The sequence below is a fragment of the Papio anubis genome, unplaced genomic scaffold (genome assembly GCF_008728515.1).
Source record: "Papio anubis isolate 15944 unplaced genomic scaffold, Panubis1.0 scaffold179, whole genome shotgun sequence".
Taxonomy (NCBI): Eukaryota; Metazoa; Chordata; class Mammalia; order Primates; family Cercopithecidae; genus Papio; species Papio anubis.
In genome coordinates this window covers 70919-93751 of record NW_022161789.1, presented here as the reverse complement: position 1 = coordinate 93751, position 22833 = coordinate 70919, and the positions used below count along the sequence as shown (strand labels likewise).

The following is a 22833-nucleotide window of genomic DNA, read 5'->3' as shown; positions in this document are numbered from 1 at the left end:
AAAGCTAGCAGAAGGCAAGAAATAACTAAGATCGGAGCAGACCTGAAGGAGATAGAGACACAAAAAACCCTTCAAAAAATCAATGAATCCAGGAGCTGTTGTTTTGAAAAGATCAACAAAATTGATAGACCGCTAGCAAGACTAATAAAGAACAAGAGAGAGAAGAATCAAATAGATGCAATAAAAAATGTTAAAGGGGATATCACCATTGACCCCACAGAAATACAAACTACCATCAGAGAATACTATAATCATCTCCATGCAAATAAACTAGAAAACCTAAAAGAAATGGATAAATTCCTGGACACATACACCCTCCCAAGACTAAACCAGGAAGAAGTTGATTCCCTGAATAGACTAATAACAAGCTCTGAAATTGAAGCAATAATTAATAGCCTACCAACCAAAAAAAGTCCAGGACCAGACAGATTCACAGCCGAATTCTACCAGAGGTACAAGGAGGAGCTGATACCATTCCTTTTGAAACTATTCCAATCAATAGAAAAAGAGGGAATCCTCCCTAACTCATTTTATGAGGCCAACATCATCCTGATCCCAAAACCTGGCAAAGGCACAACAAGAAAAGAGAATTTTAGACCAATATCCCTGATGAACATCGATGCAACAATCCTCAACAAAATACTGGCAAACCGTATCCAGCAGTACATCAAAAAGCTTATCTACCATGATCAAGTGGGCTTCATCCCTGGGATGCAAGGCTGGTTCAACATATGCAAATCAATAAACATAGTCCATCATAGAAACAGAACCAAAGACAAAAACCACATGATTATCTCAATAGATGCAGAAAAGGCCTTTGACAAAATTCAACAGCCCTTCATGCTAAAAACTCTCAATAAATTCGGTATTGATGGAATGTATCTCAAAATAATAAGAGCTATTTATGACAAACCCACAGCCAATATCATACTGAATGGGCAAAAACTGGAAGTGTTCCCTTCGAAAACTGGAACAAGACAGGGATGCCCTCTCTCACCACTCCTATTCAACATAGTGTTGGAAGTTCTGGCCAGGACAATCAGGCAGGAGAAAGAAATAAAGGGTATTCAATTAGGAAAAGAAGAAGTCAAATTGTCCCTGTTTGCAGATGACATGATTGTATATTTAGAAAACCCCATCGTCTCAGCCCAAAATCTCCTTAAGCTGATAAGCAACCTCAGTAAAGTCTCAGGATACAAAATCAATGTGCAAAAATCACAAGCATTCCTATACACCAGTAACAGACAAACAGAGAGCCAAATCATGAGTGAACTCCCATTCACAATTGCTTCAAATAGAATAAAATATCTGGGAATCCAACTTACAAGGGATGTGAAGGACCTCTTCAAGGAGAACTACAAACCACTGCTCAACAAAATAAAAGAGGACACAAACAAATGGAAGAACATTCCATGCTCATGGATAGGAAGAATCAATATTGTGAAAATGGCCATACTGCCCACGGTAATTTATAGATTCAATGCCATCCCTGTTAAGCTACCAATGACTTTCTTCACAGAATTGGAAAAAACTACTTTAGAGTTCATATGGAACCAAAGAAGAACCTGCATTGCCAAGACAATCCTAAGCCAAAAGACCAAAGCTGGAGGCATCATGCTACCTGACTTCAAACTATACTACAAGGCTACAGTAACCAAAACAGCATGGTACTGGTACCAAAACAGAGACATAGACCAGTGGAACAGTACAGAGCCCTCAGAAATAATGCCACACATCTGATCTTTGAAAACCCTGAAAAAAAAAAAAAAAGAAATGGGGAAAGGATTCCCTATTTAATAAATGGTGCTGGGAAAACTGGCTAACCATATGTAGAAAGCTGAAACTGGATCCCTTCCTTACATTTTATACAAAAATTAATTCAATATGGATTAGAGACTTAAATGTTAGACCTAAAACCATAAAAACCCTAGAAGAAAACCTAGCCAATACCATTCAGGACATAGGCATGGGCAAGGACTTCATATCTAAAACACCAAAAGCAATGGAAACAAAAGCCAAAATTGACAAATGGGATGTAATTAAACTAAAGAGCTTCTGCACAGCAAAAGAAACTACCATCAGAGTGAACAGGCAACCTACAGAATGAGAGAAAATTTTTGCAATCTACTCATCTGACAAAGGGCTAATATCCAGAACCTACAAAGAACTCAAACAAAGTTACAAGAAAAAAACAACCGCATCAAAAAGTGGGCAAAGGATATGAACAGACACTTCTCAAAAGAAGATATTTATGCAGCCAACAGACACATGAAAAAATGCTCATCATCACTAGCCATCAGCGAAATGCAAATCGAAATTACAATGAGATACCATCTCACACCAGTTAGAATGGCGATCATTAAAAAGTCAGGAAACAACAGGTTTGGAAAGGATGTGGAGAAATAGGAATGCTTTTATGCTGTTGGTGGGACTACGAACTAGTTCAACCATTGTGAAAGACAGTGTGGCGATTCCTCATGGATCTAGAACTAGAAATACCATTTGACTCAGCCATCCCATTACTTGGTATACACCCAAAGGATTATAAATCACACTGCTATAAAGACACATGCACACATATGTTTATGTGGCACTATTCACAATAGCAAAGACTTGGAACCAACCCAAATGTCCATCAATGACAGATTGGATTAAGAAAATGTGGCACATGTACACCATGGAACACTAGGCAGTCATAAAAAAGGATGAGTTCATGTCCTTTATAGGGACATGGGTGCAGCTGGAAACCATCATTCTCAGCAAACTATCACAAGAACAGAAAACCAAACACCGCAAGTTCTCACTCATAAGTGGGAATTGAACAATGAGAACACTTGGACACAGGAAGGGGAACATGACACACCAGGGCCTGTTGTGGGGTGGGGGGAAGGGGGAGGGATAGCATTAGGAGATATACCTAATGTAAATGACGAGTTAATGGGTGCAGTACACCAACATGGCACATGTATACATATGTAACAAACCTGAACATTGTGCACATGTACCCTAGAACATAAAGTATAATCAAAAAAATTTAAAAATATATAAAATGTATATGGAAATTCAAAGGACTTAGAATAATCAAAGAGTTTTGAGAAAGGACAATACATTTGAAGGACATATTACTTGTTTCCAGACTTATTACAAAGCTACAGTAATCAGTACAGTGTGGTATCAGTGTAAGGATAAGCAGAAGGATCGCTGGAACAGACTACAGTTAAGAAACAGACACATACATGCATAGTCGATTTTTCACAAACTGCCAAGGCAGTTCAGTGGGGAATGGAAATTCTCTTTAAAATACAGTGCTGTGATTCCTGGGTGTGATAGTTAACTTTAGGTGTCAAGTTGACTGGATTGAGGAATCCCTAGATTCCTGGTGATGCATTGTCTCTGGGTGTTTCTGCTAGGCTGTTTCTAGAGTAGACTGGCCTGTGAGTCAGTGGACTGAGAGAAGCCCCACCCTCAATATGAGTGGGCACAATTCAAGGCACTGGAGGTTTGGCTGGGACAAACAGGTAGAAGAAAGGGGAATTCTCTGCTCTCTCCTCTCTGTTCTCTCTCTCTCCCTTCCAGAGACGGATGCCTTTTTTCCTTCTGCCCCATCAGACTCCAGGTTCTTCAGGTGTGGACTCAGGGACTTGCAGCACAAGACTCCTGAGGGGCTCTCAGACTTTAGGTCTCAGACTGGGGACTGCTTCCAGAATGAGCTACGCTATGGGTTTATCTGGTCTTCAACTTGCAGACCCCCCTATGGTGGGAATTTTCCACCTCTCATTGATTTTAGGAGGCAATTCCTCCTAATAAATCCCTTCCCATATATCCGATTGGTTCTCTATGGAGAACTCTGACTAATACACTGGGACATCCCTTTCGGGGGGGGGTGGGAAACATGAACCTTGACTTCTATTTCACAAAAGTACAAAATATGCAAGTTAGATCACAAGCTTTAATGTGAAAGCTAAAAGTACAGTCTTCCAGAAGAAGACTTTGGGGAGGTTATGACTTTGAAGTAAGTAACTTTCCTTAGACAACGTTGCAAGACATCTTCTCAATTCCAAAGTTCTCTTCAAAATATTATTTCTTTGATGACAACACATACGAACAGATGGAAGAGAATCAGGAGTTGGGGCAACGCGGGGCTGCCCTTGGATGTTTCATTTATCTCTGCCACCATAAATCATACTTTCTCTCAATCCCTGCAGACGGGGGGTAAGAAGTGAGGAGAATTGGTGGGGGTATGCTTTTGAAAGATTTTACCATATGTGTACTCTTACAATGTGTTTAGGAACTTGTACCTAATGATAATTCATTCTGGAGCTTTGCTCTGCAATCTCGTAGCATTTTTATAACTGTGCAGGTGCAAGCCTGTGCTAGAGTGTCGATTCCACCACCCCAGGGCACCAATCCAATCACATAACAATCTGCATGTATAAGTACCAAAATCAGTACTACCATGCCCATCAGTAATAGTCCGACAATTCACCAATCTAAAAACCTACTGCCCAACAGGGTTGTGTAAGCTAGTTTCCACTTCCATAAGTCTTTCAATGCTGCACCTTTTTGTTTTCTAACAGTAACAGTTTGGTTTCAACAACAGCTATTTCGCAAATGGTTAACAATGTAATCCAGTTCTCACAAGTAATCCACAGTTATTCTGTTGTCAATTACATTATCAGTGACCGTATTTCTAACCCTACAACTCTTGACTCAGTAATGAAATCGTTCAAGAAGTATGATTTAGTGATGCACATGATAAGCACAAAATATACTGCACAAAAACAGTTAGCATCCCTCTACATTAATTTGGCAAGTTAACATCACCCCATGCCATTTTGCCAACAGTTGTAAGCAAAAGGATTCATAAATGATAAAGAATCCTGGGATGCTATTCTTAGCCACCTCTATTTGAAGAAGAATATGAATTTACAAGCCTGGAGAGTTTCCTTGGTCACAACACCAAATAGCAGTCACTTGTTCATCTTTTGAACACAGTGTAATGTCATGCAGAGATTTCAAAGTGCACATCCAGGAGTAAGGCAGGGCCGGGCACAGTTGTCCTCGGCAGTTTACAGAGGGATGAGTCTGGGGAGTTAATCTCCATGGTCTTTCTGTGCCCACTAGAGCTAGAACCAGAATTTCACGTCAATACATTGCGCTACCCATCCAGTTGAGGAAAAGTCTTTTCTGTTTCAGGACAGAAAGGTTACGAAGACCATAGTTTGAAAAGATACATCCTAAGATCTGCCATTCTTTTCCTAAAAGCAATGCTCTCAAGCAAACATTTCATGTCACCAGGTTCCCAGGGGAAAGGAGGTAGACAGCCTACAGTCAGATTTTCACAGAGATAGAGAAAAGATTATGTTAACCCTTTATTCAGTCCTTCCACCATGTGATGTAGGTTCAATCCACTTAACATACAAATATGCAAAGTGATATACATATGAGAACCAGCATTTGACTTTTTCTGTGGGACAGTAATCTCCCTTTCACTTCTTGCCCAATCCAATTACTTAATGTCCAAGTTATTTCAACAGGACTCCAATATTTTTATCCTGGGGATTACGGGTATATTTACATCAAATAACTGCATGACAATGTTTAACCTATCAAATTATAGTACAGCATAATTTTTTTGGTTTTCAAGTAATGTTTCATTTTTATTTAAAAAAAAAATAAATCGTGGCCGGGCACGGTGGCTCAAGCCTGTAATCCCAACACTTTGGGAGGCCGAGACGGGCGGATCACGAGGTCAGGAGATCGAAATCATCCTGGCTAATAACGGTGAAACCCCGTCTCTACTAAAAAATACGAAAAACTAGCCGGGCGAGGTGGTGGGTGCCTGTGGTCCCAGCTACTCGGGAGGCTGAGGCAGGAGAATGGCGTGAACCCGGGAGGCGGAGCTTGCAGTGAGCCGAGATCCGGCCACTGCACTCCAGGCTGGGCGACAGAGCGAGACTTTGTCTCAAAAAAAAATAAAAAATTTAAAAAAAAATCATGTATATTTAAGGTATTCAACATGATATTATAAGATGTATCTAGTGAAATGGTTACTGTAGTGGAACAAATTAACATATCCATCATCTCACATAGTTATGCTTGTGGCAAGAGCAGCTATAATCTACTGATTTGGCAAAAATTGTTAACACAACACACTATAGAAACTACAGTCCTGATGTTGTTCATTAGGTCTTTTGACTTGTTCCTCCTACATACTTGCTACTTTGTATCCTTTGACCTAAAAGGGAACACTTGCTAACCTGGAGACAGCACAATTATTGTTCAGTTTAGCAAGTATCCCCTTAAAAACATTCCAATTTAGCATGTTTCAAACTGTATTTTTAAATCTTTTTGCCCAAATCCATTCCACCCACATTAAAAAAAAAAAAAAAATCTCAGTTAACAGTGGCTTTTTCAGTTTCTCAAGTCAGAAATCTTGGAGTCCCTTGACAACTTTCTTCTTGTCACATCCAACACCAGCCCCTTAGCAAGTGTGGGATGACCCAGTTCAAGGCACTGTCATGAACACAGCATGCCCAGGTTCTTCTGGCTTGCACTTTTAAACCTTTAGACATCACTTTTTGCCTCTTAACAGCTTGCCTTATTATATTCTGCTTTCCTGGTATTCGTTGCTAGATGGCAGTAGAGGATTTTGATTGGACTCCAAATTGGTTGGTTAAAGCAGCCTGTGCTGCTCAGAGGGAAGTTGTGGTTGTGTGTGGTTGTGGTTGTGGTGTGTTGCGGTGTGTGTAGTTGTGGTGGGGTGTGGTTGTGGTGTGTGGTGGTGTGTAGTGGTGGCCTAATTACGGTGTGTGGTGGTGTGGTTGGTGTGGTGAGGGTGGTGGTGTGTGGTTGTGGTGGTGTGAAGTGGTGGTGTGGTGGTTGGTGTGGTGATGTGTGGTTGTGGTGGTGTGTAGTGGTGTGTGGTTGTGGTGTGTGGTGTGGTGGTGGTGTGTGATGGTGTGTGGTTGTGGTTGTGGTGTGTGGTGGTGTGTGGTTGTGGTGTGTGGTGGTGTGTGGTTGTGTGTTGTGGTGTGTGGTTGTGGTGGTGTGTGGTGGTGTATGGTTGTGGTGGTGTGTGGTGGTGGTGGTGTATGGTGGTGGTGTGTGGTGACTGTGGTGTGTGTTGTGGTGGTGTGTGGTTGTGGTGGTGTGGTGGTGGTGGTGTATGGTTGTGGTATGTGGTTGTGGTGGTGAGTGGTTGTGGTGAGTGGTTGTGGTGGTGTGTGGTTGTGGTGGTGTGGTGGTGTGTGGTTGTGGTGGTGTGTGGTTGTGGTGGTGTGTGGTTGTGGTGGGTGTGGTGGTGTGTGGTTGTGGTGGTGTGGTTGTGGTGGTGTGTGGTGGTGTGTGGTTTGTGGTGTGTGGTGGTGTGTGGTTGTGGTGGTGTGTGGTTGTGGTGGTGTGTGGTGGTGTGTTGTGGTGTGTGGTTGTGGTGGTGTGTGTGGTGGTGTGTGGTTGTGGTGGTGTGTGGTTGTGGTGGTGTGTGGTTGTGGTGGTGTGTGGTTTGTGGTGGTGTGTGGTGGTGGTGGTGTATGGTGGTGGTGTGTGGTGACTGTGGTGGTGTGTAGTTGTGTGGTTGTGGTGGTGTGGTGGTGGTGTATGGTTGTGGTGGTGAGTGGTTGTGGTGGTGAGTGGTTGTGGTGAGTGGTTGTGGTGAGTGGTTTTGGTGGTGTGTGGTTTGTGGTGAATTGTTGGTGGTGTGGTTGGTGGTGTGTGGTTGTGGTGGTGTGTGGTTGTGGTGGTGTGTGGTGGCAGTGTGTGGTTGTGTGTGCTTGTGGTTGTGGTGGTGTGTGGTGGTGGTGTGTAGTTGTAGTGGTGTGTGGTGGTGGTGGTGGTGGTGTGTGGTGGTGTGTGGTTGTGGTGGTGGTGTGTGGTGGTGTATGGTGGTGCGTAGTTGCCAGGCTCTCTTTAATAACCAGCTCTGGAGGGAACTGATTATGTCAGAACTCACTCATTGCCATGAGGACAGCACCAAGCCCTTCATGAATGATCCATCTCCATGATCCAAACACCTTCCACCAAGCCCCACCTCCAACAATGGGGACTAAATTTCAACACGAGGTTTGGAGGGTCAAACATTCAAACTATAGCATCAGCCAAAATTATAGCTGCAGGGAAATTAGAAGAAAAACTGGCAAGATGAACAAAGATTTAGTGAAATATAACACATTAGAGAATAAAAAGGGGAGTCAATAGTCAATAGGTAGAGTCATTAGAGAATAAAAAGGGGAATAAAAAGGGGTGCAATCATAGTTGATTGTATGTTTTTGCATAACTGGTTAGTTCAATTAACTGTTACAGGTATTTTACTGAGGATTTTAACATCTGAATAGTTAAAAGTGTTCTCTAATTGTCTTATAATTTCCTTACCTTGTTTGGGAATCAGGATTATAACAGCTTTGATAAATGTGTAGGGAAGCTATCTTACGTCTTGTCTTTTGGGAAAAAGTGCATTAAGTGTTTGAGGGGTGAAAGGGAGGGGCTGCAAAGGGCATGGGAAAACTTTCCGGGGTAATGGGCATATTCATTATCTTCAATGTGGTGATGGTTGCAAGGGTGTATACAAATGCCCAAACTCATAAATCGTACACTTTAAATATTCAAGTTTATTGTACGTCAATTATACTTCAATAGAGCTGTTTTTTGTTGTTGTTGTTTTGTTTTGTTTTGAAACCCTCACAATTTCGTTCTGGGCTCTGTGCTTGGGCTCTGAAATTTGGTAGCAGTGACCTGAATCTGCATGCCCACTATAACAGAGCAGAAGCACCATCCTCTCGGACAAACACCACCACTTTAAGTTCCAGCTCCCTTTCTAGCCTCATGCATTTCAAGAAAATCACTTCTCTTCTAACAAAAAGCAGACAGAAAGAGCAGACAGTAAAACATAGATAAGACAGCTCGGGCACAGAAGGAGGTGGGGGGAAAGTCTCTTGGGTAACTGCCGAACTTCACCCTCATACATTGGGCCCCAGTAAAACAGTGAGCCTTAATAAGCACATTCCTTTCCCTTCAGGTGCACTAAGATAGGGAAGCTAAAAGCAGACTTGGGGGTATGCCTGCAGCTGCAGGAAGATGTATGGGAACAGACACACAACTCTCCCTCCCAGGTAAGCACAGCAGAGACACAGAAGTCGTCTAAGCCTCTGATAAACTCTCCCACCCTGAATCCTTAAAAACTCTGTCTGTAAGAAAGCATGCCTCTGATCTTAGTCAGAAGCCACTCTCGGGTTTGTTTTCTTTAAAATAAACCTGTCCTTGACCATCAAGCCATCATGTTTCTTTCCTCTTTCTTTAACTCTTACACACTGGAGCCTAGGGAAAGGATCATTCTCTGCCCACTTCCATTACCTGAGAAAAGAACACCAGAAAAAGAAGCCCTGGAGAAAACATTAAGATTTGCAGCCAGGCATGGCAGCTGATACCTGTAATGCCAGCACTTAGGGAGGTTGAGGTAGAGGATTGTTTGAGGCCAGGAGTTTGAGCCTAGCCTGGGCAACATAGTGAGACCCTGTCTCTACAAAAAAAAAATTTTAATAAATTATCTGGGCCTGGCAGCAAGTGCCTGTAGTCCCAGCTACTCAGGAGGCCGAGATGGGAAGATCCCTTGAACTCAGTATAGCTTAGGCTGCAGTGAGCTATGATGGCACCACTGCACTCCAGCCCGGGTGACAGAGCAAGACCCTGTCTCAAAAAAAAAAAAAAAAAAAGATTTGTAGACTGTCAAAAGGGACATCAAGAACGTCCCCTGTGAGCCCGGGCATGGTAGCTCACATCTGTAATCCCAAGCACTTTGAGAAGCCACGGCAGGAGGATTACTTGAGCCCAGGAATTTGAGACCAGCCTAGGCAAGATAAACCTTGTCTCTACAAATAAGAATAATTAGCCAGGCATGGTGCAGGCCTGTGGCCCCAGCTACCAGGGGACTGAGGTGGGGGGATTGCTTGAGCAGTCCTCAGGCAGTGGAGGCACCAGTGACCTGTGGTGACAACACTGCACTCCAGCCTGGGCGATAGAGTGAGACCCTGTCTCAAAAGAAAATAAATAAAGCAGAATGTCTCCTATGGAAAATGAGAACTTCCAGTAGAACAACTGTGGGAAAGAGACAGGATCTTTCTGTTCTTTCCACAGTATTTCAGATTTCAGACCGCTCGAGATTCCTCTAGCTAACGACTTCACAGTTGGTAAGAGCAAGTTACCTTCACAATGGTTCTTCAGCGTCTATTATGACAGTTCTTGGAACTATGCATGCCAGATTACAGTTCACACCTGATGGTAGTGACAGTGGAAATGCCTTTAGGAGGCTTGCAGATGCCTTGGACCCAGAAAATACAACTTTTTGAGACATTTGGGAGAAAAAAGAGTGTTTTACATCAGCCTTCCCTGGGGTTCCACAAACAGTGAATGGATCTGAAGACACACCTTCAACATTCTTTAAGAAGGAACCATGAAAGCCAACCTTAAATCATTTAAAGAGAGAATGAAACTTGAAGCAATGCACAGGAAGAACCCTTACCTGATCTGCTCTGCAGCTACTGGAAACGTGAAGGAGATAGTTTACACTTCAGTGGATGGGGGTGGTGGCTTAGGCCTGTAATGCTAGTGCTTTGGAAGGCAGAGTGGGGAGGACTGCTTGAGGTAGAGTTCAAGGTTGCAGTGAGCTGTGATCCAGCCTCGGCAACAGAGCGAGACCCTGTATGTAAAAAAAGAAAGAAAAGTTTACATTACATTTGGAGACTGGAGAGGAGCTTCTGAATACTGCTGCGATTCTTCAGATAGTCTCCTAACTGGGTAGGTAGTATTGCTTGACAAATGTCTTACAACTATCAGAAAACAATGTTCCCATTACAATCAGTAGAGCGAAAGCACAATCTTCTCCTTCCCACGTGGCTCAGCATTCAGTGCAGGCTCTGTAGAAAACTCACCCAGTAACTCAGCTCAAGAAATCAGGCTGGGTTAAACCACCTGCACAGCTTTCCCCCCCACGAAGGAAAGAAATCAGGCTGGGTTAAACCACCTGCACAGCTTTCCCCACCACGAGGAAAGAAATCAGGCTGGGTTAAACCACCTGCACAGCTTTCCACCCCACGAAGGAAAGAAATCAGGCTGGGTTAAACCACCTGCACAGCTTTCCTCCCCACAAAGGAAAGGTTTCTTAAAAATGATTCCCTGACAAAGATCAGCGTTCATAACTAAAAGAGGCCCAAAATGAGAAAAAGGAAACATTGTCTTCCTGTTTTGTGTTCTCCTCCATCTCTATTCATGTAGTTGCTAGAAAGAGACCTTGGCCTTCCACTAGATCTGGGATGACATTGCCGGGACCATGAATGCAGCGATGTCTGCAGTCTGTTTCTTTGCAAGCAAACAGGGGACTCCATGCTCACCTGCTTCAGAAGAGCGCCCCGGCTGGCCCCGTGGGTGTGGAGCTCTGGTGGACCATGCAGACCTGTATGGATTGTGCCTTCCAAGCTGTGACAGAGGAGTTAAAAAGAAATTATTTAGGCAGATAGTGAGAATAAGGAAGCCCTTGGTAAGGTTTTCCTTTTAATGAAAAGCAGCCCCCAAATCATTTTGTTTTCTAGCAAAGAGCAACCTGTAAAATCAAGCTGCAGACATAGACAAGCAAGCTGGAAGCCTGCATAGGCCAATGCTGGTGGTTGTGCCAATAGAGAAAGGTTACCTGGGAATAGGCACATTCAAAATGGTGGCTCTATCATCTCCTCTCTTTGCCACCCACGTGTACAGTAAGGAGCAGACAAGATGGCGCTGGCCAAGTAGAAAGCCAATTTGTATAATAAGATCAGGGTGGGATGACCAGCCTTCCCCGAGTACCATGTAAATGTCACGCCTGATTAAACCAATCTGTGGGCCCTGTGTAAATCAGACACCACCTCCTCAAGCCTGCCTATAAAGTCTGCTGTGGTCCACCTCAGGCCGGCTTTTTCCCTTTTGGATGCCTCTCTCTAGAAAGAGAGAGAAAGCTGCTCTCCGCTTCTTCCGCCTGTTAAACTTTCCGCTCCTTAACCTACTCACATGTGTTCATGTCTTTAACCTTCCTGGTGCAAGACAGTGAACCCCAGGTATTTACCCCAGACAATGATGCTGCTTCAGCTGGACGGCTCTTGAATGCCTCCATAGAGGAGACGTGGTCGCTGCCTCCTCTGGTGGGGAAAAACGTTCTACCTCCTTTCAGTGATTAACACCTCAAGATAAAAACAGTAAAAACCAATCAGCAGAGGCAGACATACCAGTGAACAAGAGAGCCAACTGATGCTCTCAGAACCCTCCATCATATGTCATTCCTCTCTCACCTAAGGACCCCACATAGAAGTACATGCACCACAGGCAGAAATATTGTCTTATGAGGACAGACATGCCAGAAGAGCACAGGCTTTCAGAAAACCACCAATGCAGCAAACTAACTCTCTGAGCATGGACTGGGGAAATTCCTCAGCTCTCTTAACTATAGGAATTATTTTCAGCCTGTGTCAGCGACGCTGAGCTCATCCCCAGTTCTGAATAAGCTATCACTGACTTCTACCAAGGACAATTATATGAAGTCAGCAAAATCCACATGCAGAGGAGATGGACACCCAATTCAACAAGTGAATGTGACCTCAGTGTACTGAAAACAAGCTTCCAGGAAGGACATTCACATTGGCTTGTGGATAAAGTAAAATAATTTGTGAAAGAGATAGATCCTCAGACTTTGGCATTACTGGAAAAGCTCGTCAGGAGACCTGAAGTTGGTGGTCCACAAGGACCTCTTTACAATGTGTGATGTTTGAAGGCTTGTCAACTGTAATCCAACACTATATAATCTGTATGTATTTACAATTTCTGCTTTTAGAGTCATTCTGATTTTTAATGACTTTTAATATACATATACGCATATCTATTTGGTAGCTGCATTAGGCAAGTAAATTTACTGTAGATGGCAAAGTGCGAAAATCATAGTGTCATTTAGGGAAAAGCACTAATGAACCATAAATGAAACTGGTACTTAAGTGATATTTACTTATTACACAAATTCAAAACAAAGAATTCTTTGTGAAAGAATTTTGAGTTGAAAGGCAGATAGAAGCAGATTTTCGGTATTTCACATGCAAACTGTACAGTTTTGGGGAGCTTCCCATGGACTTGCTTTTCAGGTTGCTAAAACTAAAAACCATTTATCACTGCTGAGAGATTAGCAGCAGCAGATTGTATTGCAGCTGTCTGCATACACTTACGCACCCACAAACATTTTAAATAGTCATTTAAAACATTATTAAAACAAATGAATTCTAAATCGGCCTACCAGGAATTGCCACCCGTTGGGTCTAGGCATACTCTCTGAAGCAAGAAAATGAAAGAGGTGCCTGACATCCTCAAATCCAAGAAGAGAGCCCGCTCGTCCCCAATTCCACACTGAATTTCTGGGGTGTCCCCGCCGGGGCCACAGTCGGGCCCCCACCGTTCTCAGAGCTGCCCTCATCTGAAGACCACAAACCTGGGACCTGGGCTTCCTCCCACTGCCCCGTGACCTTTCGCCCGCCTTCCCCGTGACTCAGAAGTCAGGGCCAGACTACCCAGAGCGAGAGCCCTGTAGGGTCCCCGCCAGCATGCCCACCCAGGGTTCCCATCCAGCGTCCCCGCCCAGCCTCCCGGGGGCTACACCAGGCCACCTGCGCTCGCTCATTGACAGCACAGCCCCTTCCAATCTTGACGGCCTCCGCCCAGTCGACCCTGCGTGAATCCAATTATTTCCCTCTACCTTCCACTCGGAGAGAGCGGCCAGGATGCCAACTGGCTTCTCTGGAAACACCCCGGCTCCCCAGCCCTCCTGGGGCATCTCTAGGTGACACCCTACAAGGCCCGAGGCCTCTACTCCTTCTCTCCCGTCGGCAGTGACCCTGCCTCGCACCTGCCGCGTGGGTCCAGCCACACTGTCCCAGCAGACGCTCTCACCTTAGCCTAGGGCTGGACTTACTGCTTCCAAAAGCGCTGGGCGTAGCTTTTATACGTCCGACCGCACCCCCATCCAACCGCCCAACGGCGCAACCGCCACTCCAAAGGTCGCCAACCGCTGCTCCAGGCCACGGGCTGCCCCGCCCCACGGCTCTGGGACCCCGCCCCTCCACCGCAGGCTGACCCAGCTCACCTCACCAACGGTCACGCCCACCGCCAGTCTGGCCCCGCCCCACCGTGCTCGCTCCCGGCTCCACGACCCCGCCCCTCAGCGGCAGGTCTACCCCGCCCACTCCAAGAACCACTTCCACAGCCAGGCACCGTAGCTCGGGCTGAGGTCCTCTTTGGCTCCTGGCAGCTGTTGCCCCTGCAGCCATCTGTACCGGATGTCTGCTCTGTTTTGTCCCCCACATGTAGTTTTGATATGTTTTTAAAACTTCATCTATATCTCACTTACTCCGCTCCCTGCATAGTAAGCGCCGATAGTAAGTGCATAGTAGTGAGGATGGGCAAATGCCTGTTCAGCTTAGGATCAGATCCTTAGCACGGGATACGGGGGCTGGTGCTCTACACCCACACCTGCTCTGCCGGCTCCCCTGGATCATCGTGGCGAAATGAGATGGTCTATGTAAGAGCACTTGTGAAAATTTTAGAACTCTTTCCATACGCCTGAAACCCCAGAAACGTAAAGAATTATTTTCATTATTATTGCTTTTCCGTACATTGATCCGGGCCCCATATTTCCAGCTTATGGTTTGGTTACAGCTCTACATGACCCAAATGGAAAGATAAAAATATTCTCCTTTGTTCATCTCCCTTTTAAACATGATTTCTCCTTAAAGGTGCTTAAAAGAATTTTATATGCAATGAGTCCTTTTATCATCTATCTCTAATGTTTTACCTGGCTGTTTATTGGCTATCGTGCAGCAATGTTTCTTAGTATTTTATAAAAGATATTTACATCTAAGTCCATAAGTAAAGTTGGTCTATAGTTGTTTTATACTTGTCTTGTTTCATACGAAGTTATTCCACCAGTGTTAAATGAGTTGGTCAGTTTTCTTCTTTTTTCTCATGTTTGCCAGTGCTTGCCTGTAAATCTATCTGGTTGTTGGACGTTTTTGGAAGGCAGGTGTGACTGAGGATTAAATTTCTCTGTGGCCAATGCTACTGGCTTATCCAGGTGCTCTCTTTATTTCTGAAAAAAAATATTAATACTATTTTCTAAATATTGTGATATCTTTTTGAGGTTGTTATCACAATCTCTTTTACAGAGGAAGAAACTGAGGCTTGGAAACAGTGCCGCATGCTATGGAAAACAGTATAGTTCTTTCTCAAAAAAATTACAAATAGGGGCCAGGCGCGGTGGCTCAGGCCTGTAATCTCAACACTTGTGGATCATTTGAGGTCAGGTGTTTGAGACCATCTTGGCCAACATGGTGAAACCTGTCTCTACTAAAAATACAAAAGTTAGGCAGGCGTGGTGGCACCTGCCTGTAGTCCCAGCTACTCGGGAGGCTGAGGCAGGAGAATGGCTTGAGCCTAGGAGGCGGAGGTTGCCACAAGCCAAGATTGCACCACTGAACTGCAGCCTGGGTGACAGAGTGAGACTGTCTACAAAATAAAATAAAAATAAAAAATTACAAATAGATTTACCATATGATCCAGCAATTCCACTTCTGGGTATATACCCCAAAGAATTGAGAGCAGGGACTCTGAACAGATACTTGTGCATCCGTGTTCATCGTGGCACTATTTACAATAGCCAAAAGACGGCAGCAACCCAAGTGCCCATCAAGGGATGAATGGACAAGTAAAATGTCTGTACATACAATGGGATGTTATTCAGAATTAAAGGGGAGGAAATTCTGACACATGCTAAACACAGATGAACCTTGAAGCTATTATGGTAAGTCACTTATATGAAGTACCTAGAGTGGTCAAATTTGTAGAGACAGAAAATAAGAATGGTGGTTGCCAGGGGCTGAGGGAAAGAAGGAATGGGGGCTTACTGTTTAATTGGTACAGGGTTGTAGGTTTACAAGATGAAAAGAATTCTGGAGGTAAATGGTAGTGGTTGTACACCATTATAAATGTATTGAATTTCATGGAAAGGTACACTTAAAGATGGCTTAAAATGGTAAATTTTATATTTTTTATATTTTGCCACAATAAAAAAAAGTACTACATTAACTGACAGACTAAACAAGGACTTTTGGCACCAAAATTAGACTGGAAAGAAATCAGATATCTCAGTAAAGGCGTCATGAGAAAAATATGATTGTCAATAGGTTTTGTTGCACGTGCTTTAAGACATAGATTTGCTTTTATTTGGAATCACTTGGCAGTGAGGGAAAGGGTGTCATAATCTTTTTATGCCCTTGAGGCTCCAAAGTAGGGTTGCCAGATTTAGCAAATTAAAAACACAGGATGCTGTGCAATATTTAGCATGTGCTTACACTAAAAACATGTCTGTGGTGTTTATCTGAAATTCAGATTCCCTGGGTTCTGTGTTTTATCTGGCAGCCGTCTCTAAGAACCTGAGTCCACACTTGGCAAGAGGAGTTAAGGAATCAGTGTGAGAACCCGAAGTGCGAACCACAGTTGGTGTCTGACCTGGGAGTGCAGGCTCAAGGTCACGGGGACAGATCTACACCCAGGTCACTCGACTCTGTGCTTGTGAAAGGCCAATGGGGAGCTGGTGGGTTTTCCTGAGGAATCCTTCGGAGAGACCTTGTGAACAGCTGTACTCATGAAAGGCCCATGCTCCGTTTTAACTCTGTTAGAGCGGGGGTGGAGGCAGGGCTGGGGTGCAAAGCTCAAGGCAGCTCCACAGTCTGCGTTCTATGTCCTGGTTTTGGTCACTTCCTCACCCAGCATGGTAGACCAGGATCTAGAATGTCTGAGCCTTCATCTCACATTGTAGCTGGTTTCCACAGAAACATGAAACCAAAGACCACCCACGGCACAGCAGAGGTTCTTGGCGCATGTGCACTGCTGCTGAGACGGGCACGTGCCCCTTCTGGGCCCAGCTGCCCAGGAGCTGCCTTTGAAAAGTCTGCTTTCCTCCCATGGCTGGTGCTATAGAACCATCAGCACGTCCACAACTGGCAGCTGCCTTTCTCTAAGGAACATCTTCATGCAGGTATTTAAATGGGAAAGAATTACAAATTTCAAATATACCCATCAAGAGGTGTGAATCCCCCTAAGGGTTCAAAAAACATAGGGAAGGCACAGAACAGGGACGGGGACCAGGAGCACAGCTGCCTTCCTTGTTTATCCAATCAAAATCTCTCAGAGACACAAACTCTGGCCTGCTCCATGTTGGAAAAGCAGGTCATGGCTAAGACAGGTGGAGACCGCTCAAGTGAGCATTTGGAAAATGGGATCATTTTTCTAAACGATATGGATAGCGGCCACTGTGACCTGAGCTGCAGCCACAGAGTAGAACGAAAATGAATGTGGAGGAGACTGAATGCAACTTCAGAAATCTGGGTCTACAGCTGCTTGGTCCATTAAAATAATATACTTACATGGTTTTAAAATGTTCCCTCTTTTCAAATTACACACATTATCCCAGAAAAGTAGCTGATTAAGGCAAACTGTTTCATTCCAAGTGGTGAAAATAAAATTGACAATAAAGGAAGCACTAACTTAAAATGATGCCATCTTTTCTTTTTTTCTGTCCTGCAAAATGCGCTGTTAGGTGAGGTCCTGATAGCACAAGGCCACGTCCAAGGAGGGTCCAGCTCCTTCCTTTGCTCCCTTTGCCCCTGTGACTTGCTGGAGCCTCCTTAAAAGGTTATGTGGCCAACAGCTGGTGTGCTCATCTGGAATTAGTCCATGAACATTGCTTGTCTGTTGTAGAAACTGGAGCTTAGAGTTTTCTTGAAGAAATAAAAGGCTTCATACTCTAATCTGTTATCATCTGTATTGACACTTTTTTAAAAGCTCAAAATGAAAAACATAAAACACTATCAAGTAATCAACAGAACATTCAATGTGTATAAAGATTTATTTTTTAAAAAAACATGTTAAAAAAGAGAGCCAGGGAATTCAATGTACATTTTAGACCATTTAATGGAGGTATTTGTTGCACATGTGGTTTTAGTGTAACATAAACACAACATCTCTCCCCAGAAACAACCTGAGTTGGAAATGAAATATGAACTGAGGAGATTCTTAATTCACACAAACACTTCTTTTCAAAATACTAGCAATTACTCCAACTGCGGATTCCGCTTGAAGTTCAGGACTCCGTCCCAGGACAGGAATGAAGGAAAACTCCGTGCCGTTCAAACGCTCTGCTGAAGTCAAAGGATTGCACCTGCGGCCTCTTAATCAGCGCCAGCTTCCTCAAACACCCGCGGAACGAGGTCTGGCTGCTCAGGCATTTTTGCTTCACGCCAGCTGTTCAGGAAAGAAGAGAAGACAAATCTTGCTTAATTTTGTTGAAATGCGATCCATAGCACAAAAGGAACAGAAATAATCTCAAGTGGGTTATTTTGTTTTTAAAATTTTTCACTATTAAAATTAGAAGAATATTTTCCACATATGTGGTGTCAGTGAATAGCAGAATTCAGAGAAAACTTTTTTTTTTTTTTTTTTTTTTTGAGACGGAGTCTCGCTCTGTCACCCAGGCTGGAGTGCAGTGGCGCGATCTCGGCTCACTGCAACCTCTGCCTCCTGGGTTCAAGTGATTCTCCTGTCTCAGCCTCCTGAGTAGCTGGGATTACAGGCACCCATCACCACGCCCAGCTTATTTTTGTATTTTTAGTAGAGACAGGGTTTCACCATGTTGGCCAGGCTGGTCTCAAACTTCTAACCTCAAGTGATCCACCCACCTTGACCTCCCAAAGTGCTGGGATTATAGGTGTGAGCCACCACACCTGGCCAAAAACTTTTAATATATAAAATTTTAAGGCATAGTTATAACTTAAGTCATACAACAGGTGTTTATTTTATTATTTGCAACAATTCCTTGGAACATCTAAAATACATAATTCTAATCCAAAATTGACCAGAGAGATGAGTCACGAGTTTGTTTCCTAAAATGATTCCCTAGCCCTAAAATGACTCCCAAGTCTGAGAGTCATGAAATTTACTTTGGTAAAGTCATCCAGCTGCCTTTATATCATGTTCTCACAGTCTTACCCAATGATTAACTTGTGTGTGTAGATTATTTTAAGTTTTCCAAGAATTCTTAAGTATTTGAAATGGCCTTTCTAAAATGGTAAAAGATTTGTCAACCCAAACCATGTGCCTCTCTCAATCCCTATTCTACATCCACCTGAACCAAGACTTCCTCCAGGAACAGTGCCCCTTTTGAGTGGAAGAGCAGGTGCCCATACATACCAGGATAGCCACCAACATAAATGGGATTGTTGGTGTCCACCGAGGTAGACCGGGTGTGTGGACTTTCAGCGCCAACTGCATTCCCATCGACAATCAGAGTGATACGGTGTTTGCTTTTGTTAGCTTGAAGCGTGTGCCATTTTCCATCACAGAGCGCGGTGGCGGTTTTGGGCTCATACGTGGCTGTTATCCTGCCAGCACCGTTGTTGACATGGAACAAGACCTAAACAAAGCAAATATCTTGGTGAGTTTATGTGTATTTAAGGAACACAGTCCATTTGTATAAGCTCTTGGAGTGGATAAAATTGCAGCATTATGTTTAAAAGGAGAGCTAACATGAGAAACAGAAAATAATTTTGAAAAAGAGCCTTTTAAAGGATTCAGATGATGGCCGAGCACGGTGGCTCACGCCTGTAATCCCGGCATTTTAGGAAGCCAAGGCGGGTGGATCACCTGGGGTCAGGAGTTCGAGACCAGCCTGAGCAACATGGAGAAACCCTGTCTCTACTAAAAATACAAAAAAATTAGCCAAGTGTGGTGGCACATGCCTGTAATCCTAGCAACTCGGGAGGCTGAGGCAGGAAAATTGCTTGAAATTGGGAGGTGGAGGTTGCAGTGAGCCAATATTGTGCCATTGCACTCCAGGCTGGGAAACAAGAGCAAAACTCCGTCTCCAAAAAAAAAAAAAAAAAAAAAATTCAGATGTTATACTATTCCCCAAATTCCAGAAAGGGCAAATGGCCACCTTCAGGACCACAAGTCGGAGCACACTGCATCCTTAAATGCGGGCCTCATTTTTAGGACATTTTAGGAGTTAATAGCCTTATTGGAGGTGCTGGTCATACATTTTCTTTTTTGAGATGGAGTTTCGCCTTTGTTGTCCAGGCTGGAGTGCAGTGGGCGTGGTCTTGACTCACTGCAAACTCCATCTCCCGGGTTCAAGTGATTCTTTTGCTTCAGCCTCCCGCATAGCTGGGATTACAGGCGTCCGCCACCACGCCCTGCTAATTTTTGTATTTTTAGTAGACAGGGTTTCACCATGTTGGCCAGGCTGGTCTCAAATTCCTGACCTCAGGTGATCTGCCGGCCTCGACCTCCCACAGTGCCAGGATTACAGGCATGAGCCACCGCACCAGGCCCGGTCTTTCCTATTGATAGCACCTATGGGCAAATATTTACTAACTCTCTTCTGATGAACTGTAGATGCTCTCCCACAGCGAGTAAAGAGATCTCAGCTTTGCAAAAGATAGGAGGTGTTATGGGCTGAAGACTGCCCCCTCCAAAATTCATATGCTGAAGTCCTAACCCCTAGTACCTCAGAATGTGATTGTATTTGAAGATGGAGCTTTTAGAGGTAACTAAGGAAAGATGAGTCACCGGGGTGGCCCTCATCCAATCTGACTGTGTCTTTACAAGAAGAGGGTAGGACACAAACACGCACAGAGGGAAGACCACGTGAGAACACAGGGAGAACGAGGCATCTGTGAGTCAAAGAGAGAGGCCTCCGAATAAAGAACCTTACCAACACATTGATCTTGGACTTCTAGTCTCTAGAATGGCAAGAAAATAAATGTTCATTGTTTAAGCCACACAGTCTGTGGTTCTTTGTTCTGGTACCCCAAGCAGACTAAGACAGGAGGGAAGATTTCAAATGTACTTTTTGAAGATTGTTATGCTATATATGAAGCTTCTCAGTATTATTTCAAGATGGACTGTGACAATTAAAGATATAGGTCATAAACCCTTAGGCAGCAACTAAAAATGTTAAAAAAGAACTATAAATAATAATCCAATGAGGTAAAATGTATAATACAACAGAAAATTACATTGTTTGCAGCAATTACACTTCTGATTGCATTTTTAATTTTTTATTTATCTAAGTGAAATATTTTTCAAAAACAGAGATGGGGGTCTTGCTATATTGCCCAGGCTGGTCGCAAACTCCTGGGCTCAAGCAGTCCTCCTGCTTCAGCCTCCCAAAGTTTTGGGATTACAGGCGTAAGCCACCGTACCTGGCCCCTGATAACATTTTTTAGATATCACATAAAAACATGCAAATAGATACAAAAGTTTTTAAAGTATAGATGAGGGAAAAAGTTGGCTGTAAGTCAGTGTAGAGAGGCAGCAATATGACATCAAGTTAGTTCTGTTTTGATATGAATTGGAAAAGAGGTGAAGGGCAAAAGGTCAGACATGACCTTTCAGATCCTCCCCACTCCCACTCTAGGATACCATAGGGGGTGGTCAAAACCCAGCAGGGAGTAAGTAGGGAAATACTAGAAACAACCACTGAGTCCCGGGGAATCTAGAACATGGAGACTTGTTCCTTGCCTTCCAAGAGGCACTAGTGTTGGAAAATTCAGGCCTCTTACTCCCACAACAACAAGCACTGACCACAGTGCTGCAGAAATGCTGGTAAAACGTAGACAGAGGACCAGAGAGACACCATCCCTGATTCCCCACGGCCTCTGTGTGGCTTGGCAGAAATCCCCAAGTTTGCACATGACCCCACGGGGAAGGGGGAAGATGAAGAGGTGGCACTGCCCGTGACAACCAGGATGAGAGGCCTGAGCTGAAAGGGACACTGGCCAAACTCTCCAGGAGCGGCCCCCATGCAGGGGCAACACTGAGACCCAGGACCACTCACTGTAAGAGGCTGCCCTGAAGCCCAGGAGACTGAGCTGTGGCTCAGCTGCTGTCCACGAGAGCGCCCACAGAAAGGAAAAGGGTCATCGAGACTCCCTGCCCTGCATCCTGCCTGTGCCCAGACAGCCCCAAAGGGGAGACGAAGGAAAGTGAGAACTGGGAGAAACTGCGAAGGAGGCGGTTTCCAAGCAGGAGACTAAAGGATGAGTACTGCAAATTGTTGACTTCATTTTGTTGCCAGCAGGAGAGGGACAGGAGAGGCTGAAAGGCAAGAGCAGAACAGTCACAGAAAAAAATAACGTGTTTTACATTAAAAAAAATTAGAGCGTGGTACGTCTATCCCATGGAGTAATACTCCACCACAAAAGGGAACGGACTGCTGATATGCACAACCATCCAGATGAACCTCCCGAGGTCAGGCTAAGTGTGAAAAGCTGATCTCAGAAGGATACCTGCTGCGTCACTTCATTGATATAACACTGGTGAAGCAGAAATTACAGGGACAGCAAACAGATTAGCAGTTGCCTAGGATTAGGGGTACAGGAGTTGGGTGTGGCCATGATGGGGTATTAAGGGGGAGCCTTTTGGTATTGATACAATTAAGTATCTTGATTGTGCTAGAAAAATGCATAATGTTTGTAATCCCAGCACTTCGGAAGGCGAGGCAGGCAGATCACGAGGTCAGGAGTTCGAGACCAGCCTGACCAACATGGTGAAACCTGGTCTCTACTAAAAAATACAAAAATTAGCCTGGCATGGTGGTGCATGCCTGTAATCCCAGCTACTCAGGAAGCTGAGGCAGGAGAATCACTTGAACCTGGGAGGCAGAGGTTGCAGTGAGCTGAGATTGCATCATTGCACTCTAGCCTGGGTGACAAGAGCAAAACT

General features: G+C 44.2%; 1 protein-coding gene and 1 long non-coding RNA gene across 11 annotated transcripts in view; both read right to left on the bottom strand.

Moving 5' to 3' along the window:
• Positions 1 to 14085, bottom strand: part of LOC103879561 — a 59062-nt gene extending 44977 nt beyond the window's left edge. Inside the window, exons 1-6 of one of the 9 annotated variants that reach the window (XR_002518616.2) lie at positions 13904 to 13926; positions 13665 to 13725; positions 13298 to 13332; positions 12086 to 12200; positions 11382 to 11466; positions 10514 to 10690 (exon numbers count right to left, since the gene is read on the bottom strand). This is a non-coding gene — a long non-coding RNA (uncharacterized LOC103879561). The other 8 variants (XR_002518615.2, XR_002518614.2, XR_002518612.2 and 5 more) reach the window with 8 other exon arrangements.
• A 3855-nt stretch (positions 14086 to 17940) lies between these two features.
• Positions 17941 to 22833, bottom strand: part of LOC116272742 (laminin subunit alpha-1-like) — a 74881-nt gene continuing 69988 nt past the window's right edge. For both annotated transcript variants that reach the window (XM_031661517.1, XM_031661518.1), the window contains exons 43-44: positions 19300 to 19522; positions 17941 to 18354 (exon numbers count right to left, since the gene is read on the bottom strand). In XM_031661517.1, the coding sequence (XP_031517377.1) occupies positions 18194 to 18354; positions 19300 to 19522 (384 nt within the window). In that variant the 3' untranslated portion in view covers positions 17941 to 18193. The remainder of the gene's footprint in view (positions 18355 to 19299; positions 19523 to 22833) is intronic.